Below are 21,256 nucleotides of genomic sequence, written 5' to 3'. Positions count from 1 at the left end.
TGGTACATTAATTTAAACGTTGTAGAACACCGACGCGTTTTCTCGAATCTTTTATGTTTATTTGTATTAATGCAGATGAACTTTAATATCGGCTTAAGTTACTTTTTATCTTATCTTTCAACTTATTTTTATTAATTTCTTTCAGTTCTAAGAATTAGAAAAAAAAAGTAAGAGATATTAAAGTTAATCCACATCGGTAGAAATAATGGACATTAACGAATTATTTATCGCGAAGGTATTATAATCTCTTAGTAAAATGTTTTCTGAGATTTTTAGCTTATATTTTATCTGCGCTCATTAGCCGTCGTGTAATTTCCACGGCTGTGGCGATCAAATTGCGAAATACTGATACAGGCATATCCGGCAAGGGAAAATCGTCGCAGGGCACCCAAACTCGCGTACCGTCGTCCGAAATCTTCAAACATGCCGGCTGTGAAAACACTATTCCACTCGGAATACCGAAACTGCCTGTAATGAAGACATCATGGTTGAAGATTTTACCTTCTAATCGTCCCAAATGAATATTTCTAAAGAATGGAGAGCGTGCGTTAAAGAGCTCTTCATTGCTTCATAATGCATGATCTTGATTTTTCTAAAAATGTGCATTCAAGTTTAAAAATAAAATTTAAAAATAAATTCTTCAACTCTACGCAAATCTTATTTCCATCCCAACTTTTTTAAAAGTTTAAAATACACATTGTTTACCATCGGACGAGATTCCTAGAGCTATGATTTCATCGTCGACGCTTTCCTTGTACCATATTTTTACTAGATCACATATGGCCCTGCATTTTCGCAAATTTTCTTTTTGTGGATTAGCTTGGTGTTGAGTAGTGACCTAAGATATATCTGATTGTAAGGTTCAAATCTTTTTTTAAATATTTTAATTTTAAAAAACGAGAATATATAACGCAAAATATGCATGGGCACAATGTCAAGAACTTTTAGTTACCCTACGCCGTAGATAATCCTCGTATAGATTTTTATTATCCTTGAAAGAACAAAACCATTTTAATTCAGCTTGCTCGACCCCTAGCAACTTCGAAGTCACGCTCTCCTTCGCTTCTAAAGTATCGCCGTTCCGCAGACTATATGCATTACACTTCTGAACCATATGGCACACATCTACAAACTGACTGATGCCTATAATTCACAGTATTGTTCAATGTATATCGCATGTTTCCATATATTGTCTCAATAGATCAAAGGTATAGTCGGATACTGCACCCAGAAATCCCCATACAGGGGGACAGCCGAAATCCCGCCGGTCAGTGCCCAGAGACTCCGTGATATCACCTATCACCTCTAATCCATATTGAGCGCTAACAACAACGATACTCGTTTCGGGTAGCTTTGCTACGAGATTCCGCAGGATGGTAGCGCAGAGGCACATCGCACCCGTAGAGCAGAATACGATCTTAATGTGACATGAGGCGTACTCATTAATTTGCTTTGACAATGTTTTCATACGGTCGTAATTCCTCTGATACCAAGTATCGTGTTCCTCACACTCTTCCCTTAAAATATTTTATCTCATAACGTTATCAAAGAATGAAGCGTTTATCTTATTTCTAAATCTCGAAATAATGCTTATTTTTAGAATAAGCACTAGTTTATTATAAGCTTTTTTTATTCAAACCTTGTTATATCCTCGAGAAATATTAATATATCACAGTCGCGTAATCCATTTGATATATCTTGTATGATCGTTATTGCATTTAAACTTTCATCGACATTCTTTATATCATTCGTTATCCTTTCAAGCTTAGACAAATTTTCTGGCTCATCGTATAAACTAAAAACAATTCCGCGTGACAAATGTAACTCCTTTACTGTCATTAATTGAGGAATTAGGTCTAGGCATAGCGATCTATCGGCGCCTACAATAGTCACTCGACGATATTCGTTCTCTGATGTCTCTAAACGGCCAATTTTCCGTTCTACTTCGTGTGCCTGCATAACGAGAGTACAAGAATATAAGATGGAATTGTTAACCGTGCCTTTTTCTCCAATTTGCTTACGCGCAGCAGATCCGTTTTTAATAATTCCAATTCCTCTCTCGTAAGGTCAAAACGTATATTGTAATATTCAAGCAAGAGTCCGCGAAACTTGTCGACATCACCTATGTAAGTGACTTTGGTACCGCTTATTCCGCATTGTTTCCATATCAAAGGAGGTTTCACGTGTTCCCAGCCGTGCAATTTGCAAATTGCACGAATCCAAGCCTAAAAATGATTAGAGTTTAAAGACAGTATAATAATGTCAATAAGAGATCCAATTATAAAGATGTTTCTGTGTGTACCTCCCATTCTGTGGCATCTTTACAAATTTTTTTGAAGTGAAAATTCGGCAATGACTTGGAAAGATTCATAGCGATGAAGCAGGCGTAGTGAAATGATAAATTATCCATAGTTCCTGCTATCACGATAAAACATTTGTCTGACATTTTTACAGTCAAAAACTAACATATACATTATTTCGTGTAAATGTCGTATTCATATGAATATTGTTTTATACGTAAAAACAAAAACAAAAAATCATTTAAAAATAAAATGATTTATTCATTATATAAATTTACAATGTAATTTATTTTAAGATATATTAATAAGGATAAAAGAACACTTAGTAATTAAAATGACTGCGAGCTCATTACATAAAGACTCAAAAAGCACCCAAATTATATGTTATCTTTGTTATACATATAAATATCGTGATGTAAACTACACATTCGTCAAATCTTTTTTTTATTGATTTAATGTAACTTAATGAGTACTTAATTATATTATAGTGTGTTCTAACGATATAAATACAAAAATACATATCAATTGCAGAAAATAAATTATTATAATACTAGTTGGGTCTTGAATATCCACTCTTACAAAAGCAATTATGAAATTATAAAATTAAAATAATTCTTATTACAGTTATATCACTACAGATTTTCGTTGTCAGATATATCAGACACTTCGGCTAAGTCGGGAGAGAGAAGCTCTTCAATGGGAGATTTATCGACACCAAGTTTCGGAATATCTAGCAAGAGCACGTTTTCTGAATCTAGAAAAAATCAAATTGATAAGCAAACATATAATATTATAAATATTACATAACATTAAGCTTTCATACCTGACGCAAGCACATTTTTTTCGCAAGGCTTTATGTTTTCTTTCTCCTTAGAGAGCAAATCTTTAAATTCTTTTTCTACAGCCTCAATGTATCCGTAATCTGTACAAAAAATTAAATTGTAAGTGTTTCAAATCTTAATAGCGCAATTAAATTATGAATTGTCTATTTCTCTATCAAATAAGGATAATTGTTTACCAAAATCATGTTGGGGGTCACACCAATGCGCCAGTGTTTCCGATTTGGGGGTTCTTCTAATATTCTTCTTAAGGAGCAATGGTTTCTTAAAAACACCATCGTTTAATTGCTTTTTTGTAGATTTATTAGTAGCTTCTTTCAGCACGAACTCTTTAAGCTTGGGTGACTGTGCAAATAGTTTCTATAAAGAAAGATAAATATTACTAATAATTTGCAGCAGATAGACTAAATATCTTTAGCTTCCTTCTAAAAATCTTTTTTTAAGACTTAAAAAAAAATTCTATTTTAATTGCTTAATGTATATTATGTTTATATATACTGAAAATACATTTATACGACAAAATTAAGTTTTACTACCTTTACTGGTGTTTGCTTTCCAGGAGATATTGGAAGTCCGTGATAATCTACTTGCGTTACTTTCAACTTTGAACAATCCTGTTCTTTACCATGCATACTTTTCTTGGCCGAAGATATGCTCGATATATTCATATCAGAGGTAGATCTTATTGAAAGCCCCTTTGGTTTTGTACCTCCCATCGTCTTTAAGGAATTCAATCTAATCTCGTGAGACGTTTTGGATCGTGCCATGGGCTTTATCTGACCTATAAACAAGTTGATACATTACACACATTTTCCAACTCTGTTCTCTATCCAATATAACGTTTCTTACATATTACAGTAAAACATCATTCTTATTCAAAATAATATAATTGCTCAGTTTAGAACGTTCCTCAAAATCTTGTAAAATTATTCACAATTATTCCCCTTCACGTACAAATCATCTTACGATATATATTTTATGAAAAACTAACCGTAAAAACACATTTTGCTTACCTTCGTCAGGCTCGGCCAGTCCGCCTAACAAATTAAATATGCTGGACATTTTGCGACTGTATTAATATTTAGAATCAGTGATCGAAGTCTTCACTTTCAGTTATTTCCCCGCAATTTTCCTTTCAATCTCTAATTAAGGCACGTAGACCTAGACACGGAGTAACCTCGCCGATTAGCTCGACATTTGAAAACAAAAGCAACCGTTTACGTTTACCTCCGCACGCGCAATAGCAACAGCAACCGTATGATTTGTTTGCGCTGCGTTCACCGGAAGAACAGATGGTCATGAGCCTAAAAAAAAGAAGATAAACAGCCATCTTGAACACCATCTATATCGAAGGGATCAACTACGAGTGGCGCCATTTTAGAATCATCTATTCTACAATAGCGTGATAATTTAGTTGTAAAATCGGTTTATTTTGCAATTTACAAAAGAGAAATTTGAAATATACGTATATTAAATGTTATCAAAATCGAAGATTATATTTTGAAGATGACAAGAATAATTTTTAAGTGAAGAAAAAAATGAATAAAGCGCAATGTATCTGCTAAATTTGAAATATTAAGGAATTATTCACTAGCGATACCGAATAGTTGTAAAATTAATTTATTTTGCAATTTATAAAAAAGAAAGATTTAAAACACACACAATATATATACACAATACAAAAAAATCGAAGATATTTTGAAGATGCTTGAGTAAAATAATTTTTGAATGAGGAGCAAAATGAATAAAACGCAACGTTTACACAACTGAATTTGGGATATTCGACAGTAATCCAATAGTGATAACGAATACAAAATAAACGCATCTTTTTTTTGGATTGAAAAACATATCACAATTGGATGGACAATCAGGTGGAAAGACTGCTTTAGAGATACAATCACTTTAACATGTCTCATGTAAAACAATATATATCTTTATTGATAATATACTTTATTAAAAGAGACAATGTGTGCACTGTCAGTAGCAAATATCTCATATAGACAAATCATTCTTTGAGAGTATAATATATATTTGTATAAGTTTATGTTTATAATGACCTGTCGCGAATATTGCCTAACGCATAAGCATCATACAAAGGCCATTATAACAACAGAAAGCTACCAACTGCTTACAGTGGAATGCTTTGAAACAGATCTGTCCAATCATCGGAGTTGAGCTTACGCGCTGCCAATTGGGCAGATCTGCTTGTGGAGAGAAATCTGCATGATAAATCATTCGTGGGTGTATATATACAATTATTTACTACATACACATAGACGAAAGAATACATTTGAAAGTAAATATTATAAACAACCGCGCTAACAGAAACGTTAAACGTTCGGAATATAATAAAGAATTGAATACAAGCAAATTCATTTTCTCTCTCTCCCGATTCGATTGAGTTTGGCAGAGGGTTCCTCGGGACAGCATTTTTCTTTTCTCTTTTTTTTTTGTTCGAGTACTCTCCCTTCGTCTATGCGTAGCGCAATTAAATTAAACGCTTATAAATGCTAGGTGTTATAAATAAATTCTTTGAGCTTCTTCTGCAAAATGAAAATAATTTCTCAGCTACTGTCTAAACTTTTGCCATGTTTCCCGTAATCTCCGATCTTCTTTACAATCTATATTAAAACGGTTTGTCAGTCTCTTTCGCATATCGACGAATTGTAAACGAGTTGGTTTGTCGGTCTAAAGATCAACAGTAGCACCTTCATCTCCCTCATCTTCAAGCCATTCTGATACTCTGGATGATTTGAAACACGGCTGTAACAAACAATGTCAATTGAAGGGTGCTTCATAGAATAATACAAACGTATAAACCTTTAAACGGAGGGGTAAAAGCCATAGTGGTGTAAGTCAAATTTTTTAAAATATTGATTCGTGTGTATAGATGCAATCTATACAATATATAAATTGCATCTATGCACATAAGTCAATATTTTAAAAATTTTGACTTACACCACTATGGCTTTTAAGGCGCGGTCCATTTGACGCTACAAATGCTTCGAAGCGTTCTTCTTCTCCTTCTTTCTTCATTGAAAGAAAGGAGAAAAGGAATGCTTCGAAGCATTTGTAATGTCAAGTGGACCGCAGCCTTACCCCTCCAAATACAAATGACTTCTGACTGATAAGTGCTTGAAGGACAAATTTACAAATTTACATAATATCACAAACAAGTTGCGTATAAAGTTACTGCCAAACTTCCCTATCCCCAGCATACTTAGGATCTGTACTTAGCTTCTTCTCCACTCCCATTATGTTACTTGGCCATGCATGCATAGAATAAAAATATTTTAGCCTACTTTTGATTCATGGACGTTTCATTGTAATAGAATGAAGACTGGAAAGAAAATACGAAGAATAGAGTGTTTGATTGCTTCTAGGTAATTAAGGATAGAGAAGTTTGATTGCAAACTGACATATCTAGATCATCACACGCGATCATACTCACCAGATCCACAAACGACAAAGAGGAACAGAGCCAAGAGCCAGGGCCCAACCGGAGATCCCTCCTCTTGCGCTTTCTAGTGTAACAAAAGTTTCTGTTTTAGCTACAGACATGAGTATCAGGTGACAGATGGAACACATATACATATAAACGAAAGTGAATCGGATACGCCAGGCACGTCCATTTGAGTAAACAAACGGAGCATATGGATAAACATCGCGACAGAGACATTATCAATAAATTAATTCAATCAATAAATAAATTAATTAATTCAACGTTTGTTTTGACACGTATGTCTAAAAGATGACTTAAAGATGTCTTTACGTCTTTTAGACATGCGTGCTGTCTGGGTGCTTTACATATGGATGATTTCTGCCTGTTGACACACGCAAGATTCTTTCGCCACGAGGTAACGGTCCTCCGACCGAACGTCCAATCTCATTTGACAGCCATCTGTCAGGAACAAACGTCCGTCTATAACCTCAATATTTCAGACTGACAGTTACGCGCGTGACCCGGTGGGCGAGGAAAATCATCGCGATCTGCCGATCGCGCATACAAATTGAATCTTTCCATCTCGACCCATTTCGACCCTCGTCCATATGTTATTTGCGCCAGGCGCGACGGACCTCCGTGAAGATCCTCCTCTCGAAATTTCCGCCGGATTTCGGCGGGGACGATATCCAGCGCGATTTTACAACCGAATTGAAAGCTGCGAGGTAGCTTCCGGAGCGGTCCGTCCGCTCCGGAGTACCGCACGACCGGCCGCCGGCGATTCGGGCACGGCGAGGACTCACCGTCGACTTGGGAACGTTTCCCCGTAGCGTGATGTTCTTCGTCGCCTTCTCGTTCGCGATGCGCATCCGCTGCTTCGGCGCCATCGTCCACGTCCGTACGATTCCCTCGGCAAGAGCCCGCGGCAGGAGAGATGAGAGATGAGCGCGGACGAGCGTGCTCCCCCTGACAAATCACCGTTAACGATGGATGTACCGTCCGACTTCCGAGCACCGTGTCCGGGCGTCCGCGAGACGTGTGACGCGAGCGTCGTTACGTGCCCCCGCCGCCCGCGACGCGTTCGCCGACGTGTGTGCGCCGTGTGACACGTGAAGTTGCGCGACAGCCCGCTCCGGCTCCCTCGTGCCACACTGTCACCACCGTGGTCGATTGAGCGAGTTTCTCGCGCTCGTCCGCGGCGATCGACGTTGCTCTCCCTCGACAGCAGCTGCGATATTTATTCCCGAGCGTGACTGTGTAAATGTAAGAAAAAGCGAACAGCGAACGCAAAAGCGAAAAAAGAGAGCAAGCGTTCATCTGAATCGGAAGAGGATGGACGTCCGCCATGTTTGCGGCGGGAAAATTTTGATTTTTTAATATAGAACAAGATGTTCCATTAAAATTATTTTACTTTACTTTAGGATTAATTGAAACATTGATTGGTTTTGATTTTGTAATATACGAGAGCGAGACGTATCACTGCCGTTAAAATTATTCATTTTACTTTGAAATTAATAGAAATATTGATTAAACTTTTGAATTTTTAATACACGAGATATTATTGTTATTAAAATAAGTTACTTTACGATCAATTAAAATACTGATTAAACTTTTTATTTTCTAATATACAAGAACAAGACGTATCACTACTGTTAAAATGATTTGTTATTTCAGAATTAAAATAGTCATTAATTTTTAGTGCTTTAAATGAAGTGAAAAGCGCACATTGTGTGTCTTATATCGTTTGTTAAAGTGATGATATGAACAAGTAAGATTATCTTTTATCCAGTCTAAATAACTCGAGAGATGGATGCACATGAAAATTTTGTTACACTGTCCAATATAAAAAACATAAACTTGTCAAATTCTGTCATTTCACATCAAGAAACATGTAGGACAAAATTCCAGCAACAAATTCGCCGGAGCGTAGGGAAAGAAACGAAGCCTATGCGATCGTTGTTGTATACGTAGAAATTTTATATATTTTTTTTCCAGAATCACTACATCTAACAACAAATTGTTTATTTTCGAAGACTCCCACCAACATTAGTCTCTCGGTAAAATCACTGAAACGTAATACTCTCATCGTTATATCTCTTACTCGGGTACCTAATTCTAATCGCGCGTTTGCGGAATTGAACTTCTCTCGTCTCTCGACGGCGATCGATTTGCGGAGTGATTGCCCGCCCGCGGAAGAGAAACGTGAGCGTGGACTCATTCGCGAATCCTACAGGCAGGAAATTCAAATGGTAAAGAAAGGACCGGAAAGGACAATGCGGACGAGATCATAATCCATGCGACCGTCGTACCGCAAGCAAGATCTCGCATCTCGGCACTTTGCGTCACGATTCTTGTTTCCCCCTCCTGCTCCGAACCATTTAGCTTAACGATAAGAGCTTTCCGTTGATAATGAAACGTGTATAATTGGTGAACCGACTTGACAATCGCGAAATTAGAAAATGACTTTAAGTCACAGTCACTCCAATACACTGTTTGTGTATCAACGAAAGAGTCTTGTAAAACTATGAATTTAATAAATTATAATGCATAAATTTTCGCACGTCTAATTTAACGCGGCTTATTACAATTTTCAGTATTGCAACATTCTACTTGGCGTTTTCAAGAGTCAAGAAAAATTATTTTGCATAATTTTTTTTTTTATATTTTATTGTCCGAGCTGAAATCCCTGAATAAAAAACAAATCTAGACTTCTTGATTTTTGTACGATGGCGATCAATTTTTTGTGCCGTTCGCAAGCGAGAGATAAACGTATGTGATGAAGAATAGTCGCGACCGTGCAATTATATTTTATTATATATATGTAATAATTAATATATTATAATATTAAATATATATATTATATTATTAAATATATACATATATGTATATATATATATATATGGAGGAGTAAGAACCACAGTAATGTAAGTAAAATTTTTAAAAATATTTTACTTACACCACTGTGGTTCTTACCCCTCCATATATATACGTTGATTATCTTTTTACGGGCATATTTGGATCAATAAAAAATGTATGACAATATTAAATTTGCACGATTGCGGAAGTTTTGTTCGTACAATAGCTCGGACTCGCACATGGGATTCGACTAACACTTACAATTATTATTTTATTATTGACAAGTGACTGTATTTGCGACACGCGCAATACAGTACGCGTACCAATACAGTAGGATCCATTTACAGCGCATCTTTTATTTGCATCGAATAGCGAGAAACGACTGGAAAGAAAAGGGACAAACGAACGAATACGAGATGAAGACGTTCGAATATCTAACGATAGACATGCGACGGCGTGAGTTCCCGTTGGAAGAGTAATAATACATCGAGGGACACACGTCGTGCCGCTTCTAGAGTGGATATTAATTAAGTCGATGATGAGTAAAGCTGAAAAAAACCAAGAATCGCACTCTCGACGTGACGGACAGCTACTTCGGACAAATGAAGTATATACTTCATTTCGTTGAGAGCAGCGAGTGTCGCGCGCGCAGTTTTAGGAATTACATCGTACAATCCACGATGCGAATACTTTAATCAGTGATGTACTTTTAGTCTATCTTGACTGTGGAATATATCTTTCGCACGAATGCGTTGGTACCGATATATCCGACCGTTCCGCACATGATACCTAGGGCCAAGCTGAACAATGCCATGTAGCCGAAATAAAACGCCGTTTGGAAGAGACCATACATTCTGCGAAAGCAAAACATCAAACGAATGTTAATTGAACTTTAAATATTTGCTCGATCAAATTGCTTGCTATCAGAAGCGTATATTTACTCACTTAGTTTTGAAGAAGAAGTAGTAAAAGGAATAAATGTAGACGTAACCGGCCGTCGAAGCCGCTGCAAGAAAGCTCGTCCACTGCCTGCGGATATTTACACATTGTACAAAAAAAGAAAAAAACAAGATGTACACGATGCGGACTTACCATCGATAGTCTTCGGCATTCAGTAAGAAATATGTACATACGATAGTGACGCATACCGTCACTATCATGAGAATAACGAACACTAGTAACATAAAACCATAGACGTAGTAGATCTTGTACGCCCAGAATGAGGTAAAGACGAAGTACCTGAAAGCGTCGACGGATGTAACGAATGACTATTAAATGAATAACTTAAGATATCAATAAAGTGACTCCATACATCTCAATGAAGATCGAACCGAAGGGTAGGATGCCGCCGAGCATTATGATCACTAGCGGTTCCATGAACCATTTCTTCTCGGGTATTGGTCGTGGCACTGCGTTCACGCGGCACGGAGCGTCCGGTGTCCCAGCGAGATTACGGCCTAGAATGGTACCTACCAGCGTCAGCGGTAATATCACAAATATGCAGATACACGTCACCGCAACCTGTGCACGTACAATTGACGTGATCATATTAAGGTGATTTGAATGCAAGGTGGACACGCAACGGGAACGATCAAGTTCGAATATACGGGTTACAAACCATGGATCCGAAGGGTATCGCTCTGCTAGCGTGGTAATACATGGCGATGAAATTGATGAAGAAAGCGGTGCCGCAGACCATGAGCGGCAGCATAAAAGCGCTGATGATCATCTGTTTGATCCACACGCGTCCACCCATCCGCGCGTACAGTCCGCCACCCGTGTAACCATTGATAGGCGATGTGACGGCATAGACAAATATCGCCGTTGACAACATTGAACCGCGTTCCGTATAGAGTTCGCCCAGGATAGCGAAGATAATTACGCTCAACACCACCACGGTGACCTTTATATACAAAAATAGAGCTACTCACAACTTTTATTCTTTTACTTTAAAGAATTAAATTATCGAAATAAATACGTACCTGATAGCCTGCGCCTATGAGAGCTGAAAAGAGCATAGCGTGACTCGCAGGCCTGAACACGTCTCCGTGTACCTGTTTCCAACCGTACTCGTCGCCCAAATCCCTCTCCATATCGTCCATTTCCTCGTCTCTGCTATATCTAGCATAATCCTTTCTCAAAGTGCGCATCAAAATCATTGAGACAAGCCCGACGAGGAAAATTACCATCATGAAGCTGTTAAAAATGCTAAACCAGTGTATCTGGAAAAAAAATAAGATTTGTACATTTATACAATGTATACTCTTTGTTTTATATTCGTTATTTTAACCCTTCGCATAGAACACGTGTAATTTTGCTGCTTCCGTCGAACGTGTGAGTCTTTTAGGCCAGTTAAGATTTTCAAGCTGTAATAGTGCCATAAAAAAATCTGAAAAAATTCAAGCATACTTTCGAAGATTTTAAGAATATATTGTCATATATGCTTGATTCTTGTTTGGGTTTTTTTTATGAGTCCGTAAAATCTCCGAAACATTCAAAACTGAAATATCGATCGGGTCTTTAAAGCCCTACATGTTCTGCGAAGGGTTAAATAAAGATATCTCAAGCCATACAAACTTACCCTATGCTGAAAGAAATTAGGATCCAGATACTTGTCGAATCTATCCTCATATTTGATATTACTCTTTTTCCAATTGACTTCGTAGCTAAAAGGTATACGTGCGCCCTGCACCAGTTTCACTCTGTTGTCGCTAGTCAGATTAACATCCACTATTTGTTTACCGTTGTATCCGATATCAAACTTTTTATGCGCCCAGATGTAATAGGAATCTGATACCGCAACTCCGTCATTGTTTTCCATCTCTCCTACAACCCCTGTAACACAATGATGTTTAGATGTCAGGTTCTGCCAGCTCAATACGCGCAATAAAAAGTACTTATGTTAATTACCCCATATTGGTAAATCGTCAATGTACATTTGATACCAATACTGATTCTTTATCGCATATGCAAACGCCTTCTGGCTCTCTTCATTTAAACTTATCTGGCAGTATTCTGTCTTCGAGATATCCTCTGAAACATCCCATTAAAATTTCATAATTTTGTACCTTGTACATTTTTTCATCGAACAATACTGACCAAACCAATTGTACGTTTGTATCATTGCCAGTTATAAATATATATCGATATATAAATGCACACCTTTAAATTCGATATCTAAGCCACTGAACTTTAGCTCGATGCCCTGTAGAGCCTCTGCCAGAGTCTCATGGTAATGATTAATGACATTCTTGGTGCCTGTACAAAAGGGTAGGGAGTAATAGGAGTACGTCTCCTGACGATTGTGATACGGCCCTACGGTGCTCATCCATAGCACAACCTCGTCGCCATCCTCGTACTGAAAACAAAGTCCAGCTGATCCATGTCACATTCTGAACTGTGCCCTTTTTTTTTAAGAGTTGAAATAAAGCTACATTGTGGAATCGACACCGGAATTTATTGGTGCTAATTAGGCATACTGATAAACGATTTTTCCAGATACATATCAAGTAGAGACGATATCGCGTCGATGCAGCAGTGCAAATAAAAGGAGTGCAAATAAACGGAGAGCGAGAGAGACGTGGTGGAGAGGAGAGAGAGAAAGAGATAGCGTAAAGAGACGTGTCCGCAGCGGCGTGGCGTTTGGCCTTTAAATGCCAACAGCAGGTCGCTATCGCGACCTGATACTCGGTGCCGGAGCGACGCCGCCAGCGTAGCAGGTGTATGTATATACTTACGACGTGATTGTGCTCGTCGGCGCGGGCCGCGGGCGCGAGGAGGCCGAGCGCCAGAAGGCAGAGCAACTGCCGTCCCCGACGCAGCATGTTTGTCCGTTCCTGAACGAGCGAAGGCGCGCCGACGACCGGGCCGGGCGCCCTTTACGCGCGTATGAGAGATGATCTCACCAGCGAGACGCGGCGACGGCGGACAATCCCCATATATAATTCGTGATGTGTGCCGTGAGCGCTAAGCGGCTGAGCTCTGGTGACTGACAACACACAGGCGGGGGAACACACACGGCACACGGGGACGCACGGTGACGGACGGACACGTATCCAGAGAATGCCGGAACGAGGATGTATTATGTACGCCGCGGCCGTAGATACGCGGCCGTGTCGATTGAGAGGCTGCCTCACCCGTCGCGCCGTCAGATGGCGCTCTCGCCGCCTCAAGCCGCGTTCCGAACTCTCTCCCATCTCTCCTTCCTTTCGCAGCCATGTGGCTGCGCATTTAATAATTTTACTGTTATATAACATGTTATCTAAATTTTCATATCTGTAAATACTGAACATATGTCGGATACTTTGAGGCTTTATAGATAGCTGAGAAAATTTTATTAGACTTGTATAGAAGCATGTATCTCGCGATAGGTATTTTTAAAAACTTGGTATTTATATAATTATTATTCAAATAAAAGATACTATGGCTGCGTTCGGGGAGCGCGCTATTAGCGCTATTGCATCGTTCTATCTTTATCGCTTATCAGGTGTAAAACAAAAATAGAAATAGCAATAGAAATAGAATAAGCAAATAGCGCTGATAGCGCGCTCCCCGAACGCAGCCTATATTGTCATTCTTTTTACTTGTTGCGGTTTTGATAATAAAAAAGTTATCATAAATAAGAATTGTTATAAAATTAGATAAGAATTATTATAAAATCGAAATTATTATAAATACAAAATAGCTCTACAGCTTGCAAAATTGTAACTTCTTTAAAATATTTCAGGTGGATTTACTGATCAATTAAGATAAGAAGAAAGTTTTTATCATCGGTGTTTCCAAGTAGCAGGATACTTTTATATAATTAAACGCGGCTTCGACTTAATTCTGATTATAATTTAATTAAGCGGCGATTAACTTTTTTATAATACAATATATTACTATTTTGTTGACATTTTAATAAAATAATTCATTTTTTATTTAATAAATGCAAATAAAATTATGGAACAAATTATGTAATTTAGAAATTTTGCACCAAACAGTTTTAGCCGTTAAATTAATCATTAATTGAATTAATCGAAGTTTAGTCGGTCACTTTTATGTGTGACCATTTCTATATCAATTTAATACAGATTAACTTTAATCTCGGTTAACTCGGTTATTGGCTATCTTATAGTTAACTTTTATCTTTTTCTAGTTCTAAGAATTAAAAAAAGATAGAAATAAATAAGTTAAACCAAGATTAAAGTTAATTTACATTAATAGTAAAATGGACATTAGATTATAATTAGGTATATTCCATGCAAGACTTGTGAGAGTCATTTTCAAGAAATCGTAAATTCTAAAAAAAATTTTATGGTCTCTTGACTGTAGGAAAAAACGTAAAAATAATAAGTATATAATAAAAATAAGGAAAGTTTTCGATCAACCATATATAATAAAAAATGGTGAAAGAAATTTTTGACTTTCCCAGTAAAAGGATAAATATTCACAAAAAGCTAAAAAAAATTTATTTAATTAACATACAGAAATAAATCATATAAGCAACAAATTTTCTGGTGTAAGATAACTATTCTTATTTTTTATTTTATTTCTTATTTTCTTATTCGATTCGAAGTCGGCAGCTCTTTCTTGCGTATGTGTCGTCGGTCACTATAGCTACCAATACAAACTTCGAGGATCTCGCCGGGCACCGGCCACCAGCTATCATACACTGTCAAACGATTCACGGTATTTCGACACATGGCGACGAGTAACATAGACGTGATTCTGAGCCAGCTGGGATGGCAGGCTGGCTTCCGAATTCCCGTAGCTAACGAGGAGACAAACGTCTGGAAGAAGAAGTAAAGCGAGTCGGAGATTTACGTAGTCGGATCCACGTGGATGAGATCATCGATTCGACGTGGAATTTACGTGAAAGTTTCCCGTCTTAATATTTTGGCGAGTACTGGGCAGTACTGGATTACTGGTAGTAATTTATTACACAGAGAACTACTGGTGCATAGTATTGAATTATACTCACCCAAAAAAAACCTCTTAATACTAGAGGACACTGATTTCCGATATTCACCCAGCATAAAAAAATTATTTTTATCGAAATTTTATTATTATTTTATAACTAAATTTGTTTTTTAAGATGCAGTATATGATTATAAATATTTTCTCGAATTTAAAAACACATATAAAAACACACTTACCTTGGTGGGATTCGAACTCGGGACCTCTGGATCGTGAGCCAACTGCCTTACGTGGTAGACTACTTCTTAATTTGATGTAAGTGTTATATAATAGTGAAAATATCTACGCAAAATCTACATTGATACTACGCGGATGAGATACTTTGATTTTATCGATGGAAAAGAAACGTTGAATCCACGCGGATAAGGTACTTCGATTTTGGCGATGGTAAAAGAAACGTTGAATCCACGCGGATAAGGTACTTCGATTTGGTGATAGAAAAGAAACGTGAATCCACGCGGATAAGGTACTTCGATTTGGCGATGGATAAGAAACGTTGAATCTACGTGGATAAGGTACATCGATTTTAGCGATAGAAAAGAAACGTTGAATCCACGCGAATAAGGTTTCTTCGATTTTGACGATGAAAAAGAAACGTTGAATCTACGTGGATAATCGTGGATGAATCTCCATCCACGTATTACGTAGATTCGACGCAGATGCGACGTACCTGTTTTACTGAGGATAGACGTGATTCTGAGCCAGCTAGGATGGCAGGCTGGCTTCCGAATTCCCGTAGCTAACGAGGAGACAAACGTCTGGAAGAAGAAGTAAAGCGAGTCGGAGATTTACTTCGACTAAATCTTCAACTTCTCGATTCAAGCTGCAATTGGCTCAATCGGCGATTAATTCAATCGGCAGGATTGCTCACAGCAAAATTTCTATAATACGATTTGTTATTCCTAATCTAATCTTTCTTTCCAAATGTTAAAAAAATAATTCTATTTGTGCTAACAAAATACTATTATTCTTTAATGAGTTAATCGCCGTTTAAGTTAGTCGGAACTTGGCCAAAATCACCCTTATGCGAGTAGTTCTTTTCTTGACTCATTAGAAGAGTTGACAGCTATTGAAACAGTTCTACAGCGAAAATATGATAGTACAAGAAGTGCTTTAAATGATTTTGGCAATAACAAACAAATGGGCAAAATAAATTTGATATAGTCGTTCTTCTATTTGTTGAAATAGAAAATCGCAATTGTGATCTAATAGGTATTAAATATGTTCGCGAAATAATGAGACAACATCAATGAGTAAAGATTTCATTAATATGAGTAAAGATTTCGTTCTAAGGCAACTTTGACTTGCGTAATTACTAAATGTAAACAGGAATAGTTTTCAGAACGTTTTAGAGAAATAAAAATTTTCATGGTTTTTCGAACATATACGTATATATGTATGATGTATCACGCTTGGGTATCTTTATACTTATTTATTATGACAGAATAATTATCATAAGTAAATAAAGATATACAATCTTTGGTCAAACTTTGTAGCTTAAGTGGAAAAAGTATATAAATTTACACAAAAACAATATTAATCTACAAAGCTCCAGCTTGACCGAAAATGGCATATTCCTATTTACTTGCGAGAATCACTTATCGGTCAAAGTTTCACTTATTATTAGTAATTATCATATCTAATAATTAATATATCCGAATATTAATTTTAATTAAATACTCGATCATACAAATAAAATATATGGGAAAAATAATTACATCACAAGATAATGAATCAAAGTTAATTTAATTGAAGTAATTAATTTAAAAGTATAATCATGAACATCTTAAGCTGGGTATACACTTAACGAACGAACAGCGAACGCAACACGTTCGTTGTCATTATTTAACGGATATAATCAAAAGTCTCAAATTGCTGCCTGTAGCAAACATCGAATCTGGTCGAATTATGGTGTTTGGTGAAAAAAGACAAACAAAAAAAACCTAAGAATACAAACACGAATGTTCGCGTCCACTGTTCGTTCGCTAAGTGCTAAGTGTATACCCAGCTTTAGACACATTTGCATTGTCCGAACAGGTTGCTAGAAAGACGAAGCACAAGATTTCGTTACATGCAAAATTGGAGAGTCTCGAAGAACGGTTGAAGATGGTCAAAAAGCATGCTGGCGATTTGGCGGTGCGACATGACTTCAATCAGAAGTTGCTCTCTGAGCATTCGGTCCAGCTGGAGACGGAGGATCACCTCTACCGATTAAGCGGCAACATCGAATCGTCGCTTCGCCAAGAGGAGCGTGAATTCGAGAAGGAATGGACACATGTGAATCGCAGAGTATCGAACGTGGAGAAGGAGTTACTTAAGATGACGAGGAAACTGGCCCAGGCGAAACAGATGGTTCAGTTCGACGAGGATAGTTTACGCAAGTGGGAAGAGGTGCTTGTGCAAAAGGAGGAAGATAATTAGTTGATAGAGAATTACATGAAGCAGAATACACAGAAATATAAGGTGTATACATAGCATCTATCTATAACAATTACGGCATGTAGTCAAGATGTTGTACGATGACGATCAAAGATGCCAGGAATGCGTATAAATATTTCTAGAGAAGCATTGCAAGAAATTATTCTGGTTAACTCGAAATAGTATAGATATTACAAATACTATTGATTTCTCGTCGTTTTATTTCTTGTAGAGGAAAATAGAGTTCAAAATAAATTAAAAATATTAGAGAATTTATTCAATTAGGAACTTCCTTAAATATTTAGTTAAGATCACTAATTTGCCTATATTAATTCATATATTTGTTTTAACAAGTTCTAAAGTTGTTTACAATTTTCTAAAATGTTTGTACAATACAATACAATATTAGGCGATATTGTACTGTGCTGAAGCACAGAAAAATTATAAAATTGGGGTTTAATGATAATAATAATAAAAAAAATAAATATATATATATATATAACCCAACTCTAGTTAAATATTGATTTTTCTACACAAACATATAACGTACAAGTATGAAAATTTTTATCGTACTTTTTTACTTTTAATCACATCACATTTCTATGCAGACCAAGCACTTCAACTTTAGCGGATTATAGTATGGATCCTTCTGTCAAAGTCAAGAATACCGTGTTTGCCTGTTCACTCATTTAAACAAATAACAGTAAAAGAAACAGTCGCACTTGATGAGTAATTATACGTTTTGCTTATATCATACAATAAAATGATATCCCCCATCAAATATTCAAATATTTACTTTTTTCAAACATAATTTTTAACTGCAATATTTTAAACAATTTAATTTGCCTAATTAAAATACGTTTAATAATGCATGTTTTATTTTTAATCATGCCGTATTCGAATTTACAGAAATGTTTCGAGTTGTTGAAAATCAATGGTCTCTTTTTTACGGATTTCGATTCCATTGTGTCATGTAGCATTAGAGTAGGAAATTATCCTGTATTCAAGAAAAACCGTACGTTAGGCATCGCTTAAACAACCAAGAGAATAAAGAAGCGTTTTTAATGAGTAATTATTCCCTTTGCTTTTAACATTATGCAATTTATTCTATATATAACATTATGTTTTTCTTTCCAATAGTAACAATAAATTTAAAAATTATTTTGATATACAGGGTGTCGCAGGTCAGGTCAATAAAACTACAGGGTCTTATAAGAAATTGAATGTGGAGAAAAAAGTTCCTATAAACATAGGTCCGGAAACGTTTTGCGCAGAGTTCGTCGAAAGACGTACGAACGAAGCGCAAAGAGTAAAAAAGAAATAACGAAAAGGCTGCTCGTCAAAAGAAGAAGTATTCTATAGCCCAGGCATCGACGATGCTGCGTAAGTTAAAACATAATTTCATTTAACAATTTATCCACAGCATGCAGCTATTATTATAGCGTTTTTCTTACGCAGCTAGGAACTGCGCTTAGCACTAGGAACTGGTGCGCACTCAGTGCACATTAAACCCGTCGTACACAAATCAACGTAAAGTGTATATTTAATATAAACGGGTTAAGTCACAAAAGCCTCAATATTCTTTATTGTACTGTTTGGTAAAATATGTATTGGCTATTTTGTCAATCAAAAAATTTGCATTTTATTTTAAATATTGAAGATTAAATCAGTGTACAACGGCTTTAATGTGCACTAAGTGCGCACTAGTTCTGCCAATGAAAAACGCTATTACAGTGTCACTGTCACGTAAAACTTTAAACGCAATTTTCACGAAACAGTTTTAAAAATCGGTACCAGAAATATCTCGGAAACTATAGTAAACCGATTTGCATGAAATTTTTTACAGTTACTCTCAATACACAATAGTACTAAAAAATTCGAACTTGTAAAATAAATAAATAACTAATCGTTATAAAATTTGCGAAAAACCTCTGTGAACTGATTTGTAGACAATTATGGTAAACATTTGTGTCAAATATGAAATTAACCGAATAATGTTCTCAAGTTATCGTTACGGTACAGTTTAAAAAAATGTTATTCTAAAAATCGGACACAATGATGTTAATACTCACTATAAAATACAATTTTCTATACCAAGATATTGTGTATATTAAATGTACTTGATAAACATATATAACAACAATTTCATACTTCTATTAATTTATAACTTTTTAGAATTCGCGACCCAAATTTTTCCTAATTTTTATTTCTGTCAGAGTCCTATAATCCCTTAATAGTGGGAAACATTGGTTGCATCGCATTGGTTCTATAAATGTTAATTGAAATAAGCAATAACTGACATTTTGGATAATCGCGCGCTCAATCTTTCGTGAAACATTTATACAATAATATAATTTAAAAATTAAATATACTCTCTAAATTTTTTCGAGTGAAATATCACTTCTACTCGAGTGGAAATTCACTCGAGCAAAGAGTGAAAAATGGAACATATCTTATCGAGTGAATATGACTCGATTTATCGAGTGATTAGATCACTCGCGCGCTCGAGCGAAATTTGACTCGTGTATTTGAGTGAGAACTTGCACTCGATTAGTGCCTTCTTCAGGTGTCTGATTTTGCTGTTCGCTCGTTCTTAGAGTAAAGTTTTACTTAAAAGGCGAACAGGTTTCCTAAGTCTCACCACATAGTATTTCCATCTGTTATTTTAAAACGTTGGTTAGGTTAATTTGCTAAGGCCCGGTTGTTCCAACCTATTGGTAAACTAACTAATAGTTAGTTTAAGGAAAAACGAATCGGGAAGCCGCGAGTTGCGGTCGCGCGCGAGGAAGAGGCTCTTCGTCAGTATCAGGACACGATACACGACGATCCCATCCACGGGAAGGCGTCGCGAAGCCGTCGCGGCTACGATCTGTGCCCGCGGAATCACCACCGTGCGAGCATGACCGCGACGTCGATGACGAGCCTGACGGTGAGCACCCGGGTGTACGAGGGTCAGAAGCCGGGCATCTCGGGTCTGTGGAAGGCCGTCAAGGTCTTTCAGCAACACTACACGGACAACTTCGTGCAGGCGATACTGGATGCCCTGGGCGATCAGCTGACCGGCTGCACCCTCGTCGTCGGCGGCGACGGACGGTTTTACGGGAGGCCTTAGCAAATTAACCTAATCAACGTTCTAAAATAATCACGAAAATAATAGATAGAAATGTCGTGTGGTGAGGTTATATCAACCTTAGGAAACATGTTCGTCTTTTAACACGATATTCACAAAATCCACGCACTAATATCCACAATTCTTCGAAATCTTTAGGTATAAACACAAATATACATCACGTAAGCCCGACATTAAAACACGTCACGTCTCTTGCGCGGGCTACGCAACTGACAATGAGCCATTCGGTTCAAGTAAATTTTCACTCGACCCGAGTTGCTCGGAACCAGCGTACCACAATTCACTCCGACACTTCGAGAGAATAATTAAGATT

The 21,256-nt window shown here is 36.9% G+C and overlaps 4 protein-coding genes across 4 annotated transcripts; all 4 read right to left on the bottom strand.

Moving 5' to 3' along the window:
* Positions 1-277: 277 nt before the first annotated feature.
* Positions 278-2,446, bottom strand: LOC139809483 (putative malate dehydrogenase 1B). Its single transcript, XM_071772393.1, has 7 exons — positions 2,303-2,446; positions 2,022-2,225; positions 1,640-1,953; positions 1,228-1,517; positions 953-1,143; positions 706-838; positions 278-468 (listed from the first exon to the last, which is right to left on the bottom strand). Exons 1-7 carry the CDS (start codon positions 2,444-2,446, stop codon positions 278-280), a joined length of 1,467 nt encoding a protein of 488 aa, XP_071628494.1.
* A 94-nt stretch (positions 2,447-2,540) lies between these two features.
* On the bottom strand, positions 2,541-4,430 carry LOC139809499 (uncharacterized). The gene is made up of 5 exons (XM_071772441.1): positions 4,153-4,430; positions 3,676-3,920; positions 3,319-3,499; positions 3,124-3,222; positions 2,541-3,054 (listed from the first exon to the last, which is right to left on the bottom strand). The coding sequence occupies exons 1-5, from the start codon at positions 4,199-4,201 to the stop codon at positions 2,933-2,935; spliced, it is 696 nt and encodes a 231-aa protein (XP_071628542.1). The 5' UTR covers positions 4,202-4,430; the 3' UTR covers positions 2,541-2,932.
* Positions 4,431-5,051: 621 nt separating this feature from the next.
* On the bottom strand, positions 5,052-7,702 carry LOC139809500 (stress-associated endoplasmic reticulum protein 2). The gene is made up of 3 exons (XM_071772442.1): positions 7,385-7,702; positions 6,591-6,663; positions 5,052-5,902 (listed from the first exon to the last, which is right to left on the bottom strand). The coding sequence occupies exons 1-3, from the start codon at positions 7,466-7,468 to the stop codon at positions 5,865-5,867; spliced, it is 195 nt and encodes a 64-aa protein (XP_071628543.1). The 5' UTR covers positions 7,469-7,702; the 3' UTR covers positions 5,052-5,864.
* Positions 7,703-8,537: 835 nt separating this feature from the next.
* On the bottom strand, positions 8,538-13,549 carry Tm9sf3 (transmembrane 9 superfamily protein member 3). The gene is made up of 10 exons (XM_071772440.1): positions 13,175-13,549; positions 12,600-12,795; positions 12,348-12,470; positions 12,019-12,272; positions 11,420-11,659; positions 11,056-11,340; positions 10,750-10,958; positions 10,530-10,676; positions 10,383-10,466; positions 8,538-10,291 (listed from the first exon to the last, which is right to left on the bottom strand). The coding sequence occupies exons 1-10, from the start codon at positions 13,259-13,261 to the stop codon at positions 10,147-10,149; spliced, it is 1,770 nt and encodes a 589-aa protein (XP_071628541.1). The 5' UTR covers positions 13,262-13,549; the 3' UTR covers positions 8,538-10,146.
* Positions 13,550-21,256: the final 7,707 nt, after the last annotated feature.

Source organism: Temnothorax longispinosus, chromosome 3 (assembly GCF_030848805.1).
Source record: "Temnothorax longispinosus isolate EJ_2023e chromosome 3, Tlon_JGU_v1, whole genome shotgun sequence".
Lineage (NCBI taxonomy): Eukaryota > Metazoa > Arthropoda > Insecta > Hymenoptera > Formicidae > Temnothorax > Temnothorax longispinosus.
Note: the sequence above shows the minus strand (reverse complement) of the source record. Positions and strands in the feature narration are given on the sequence as shown.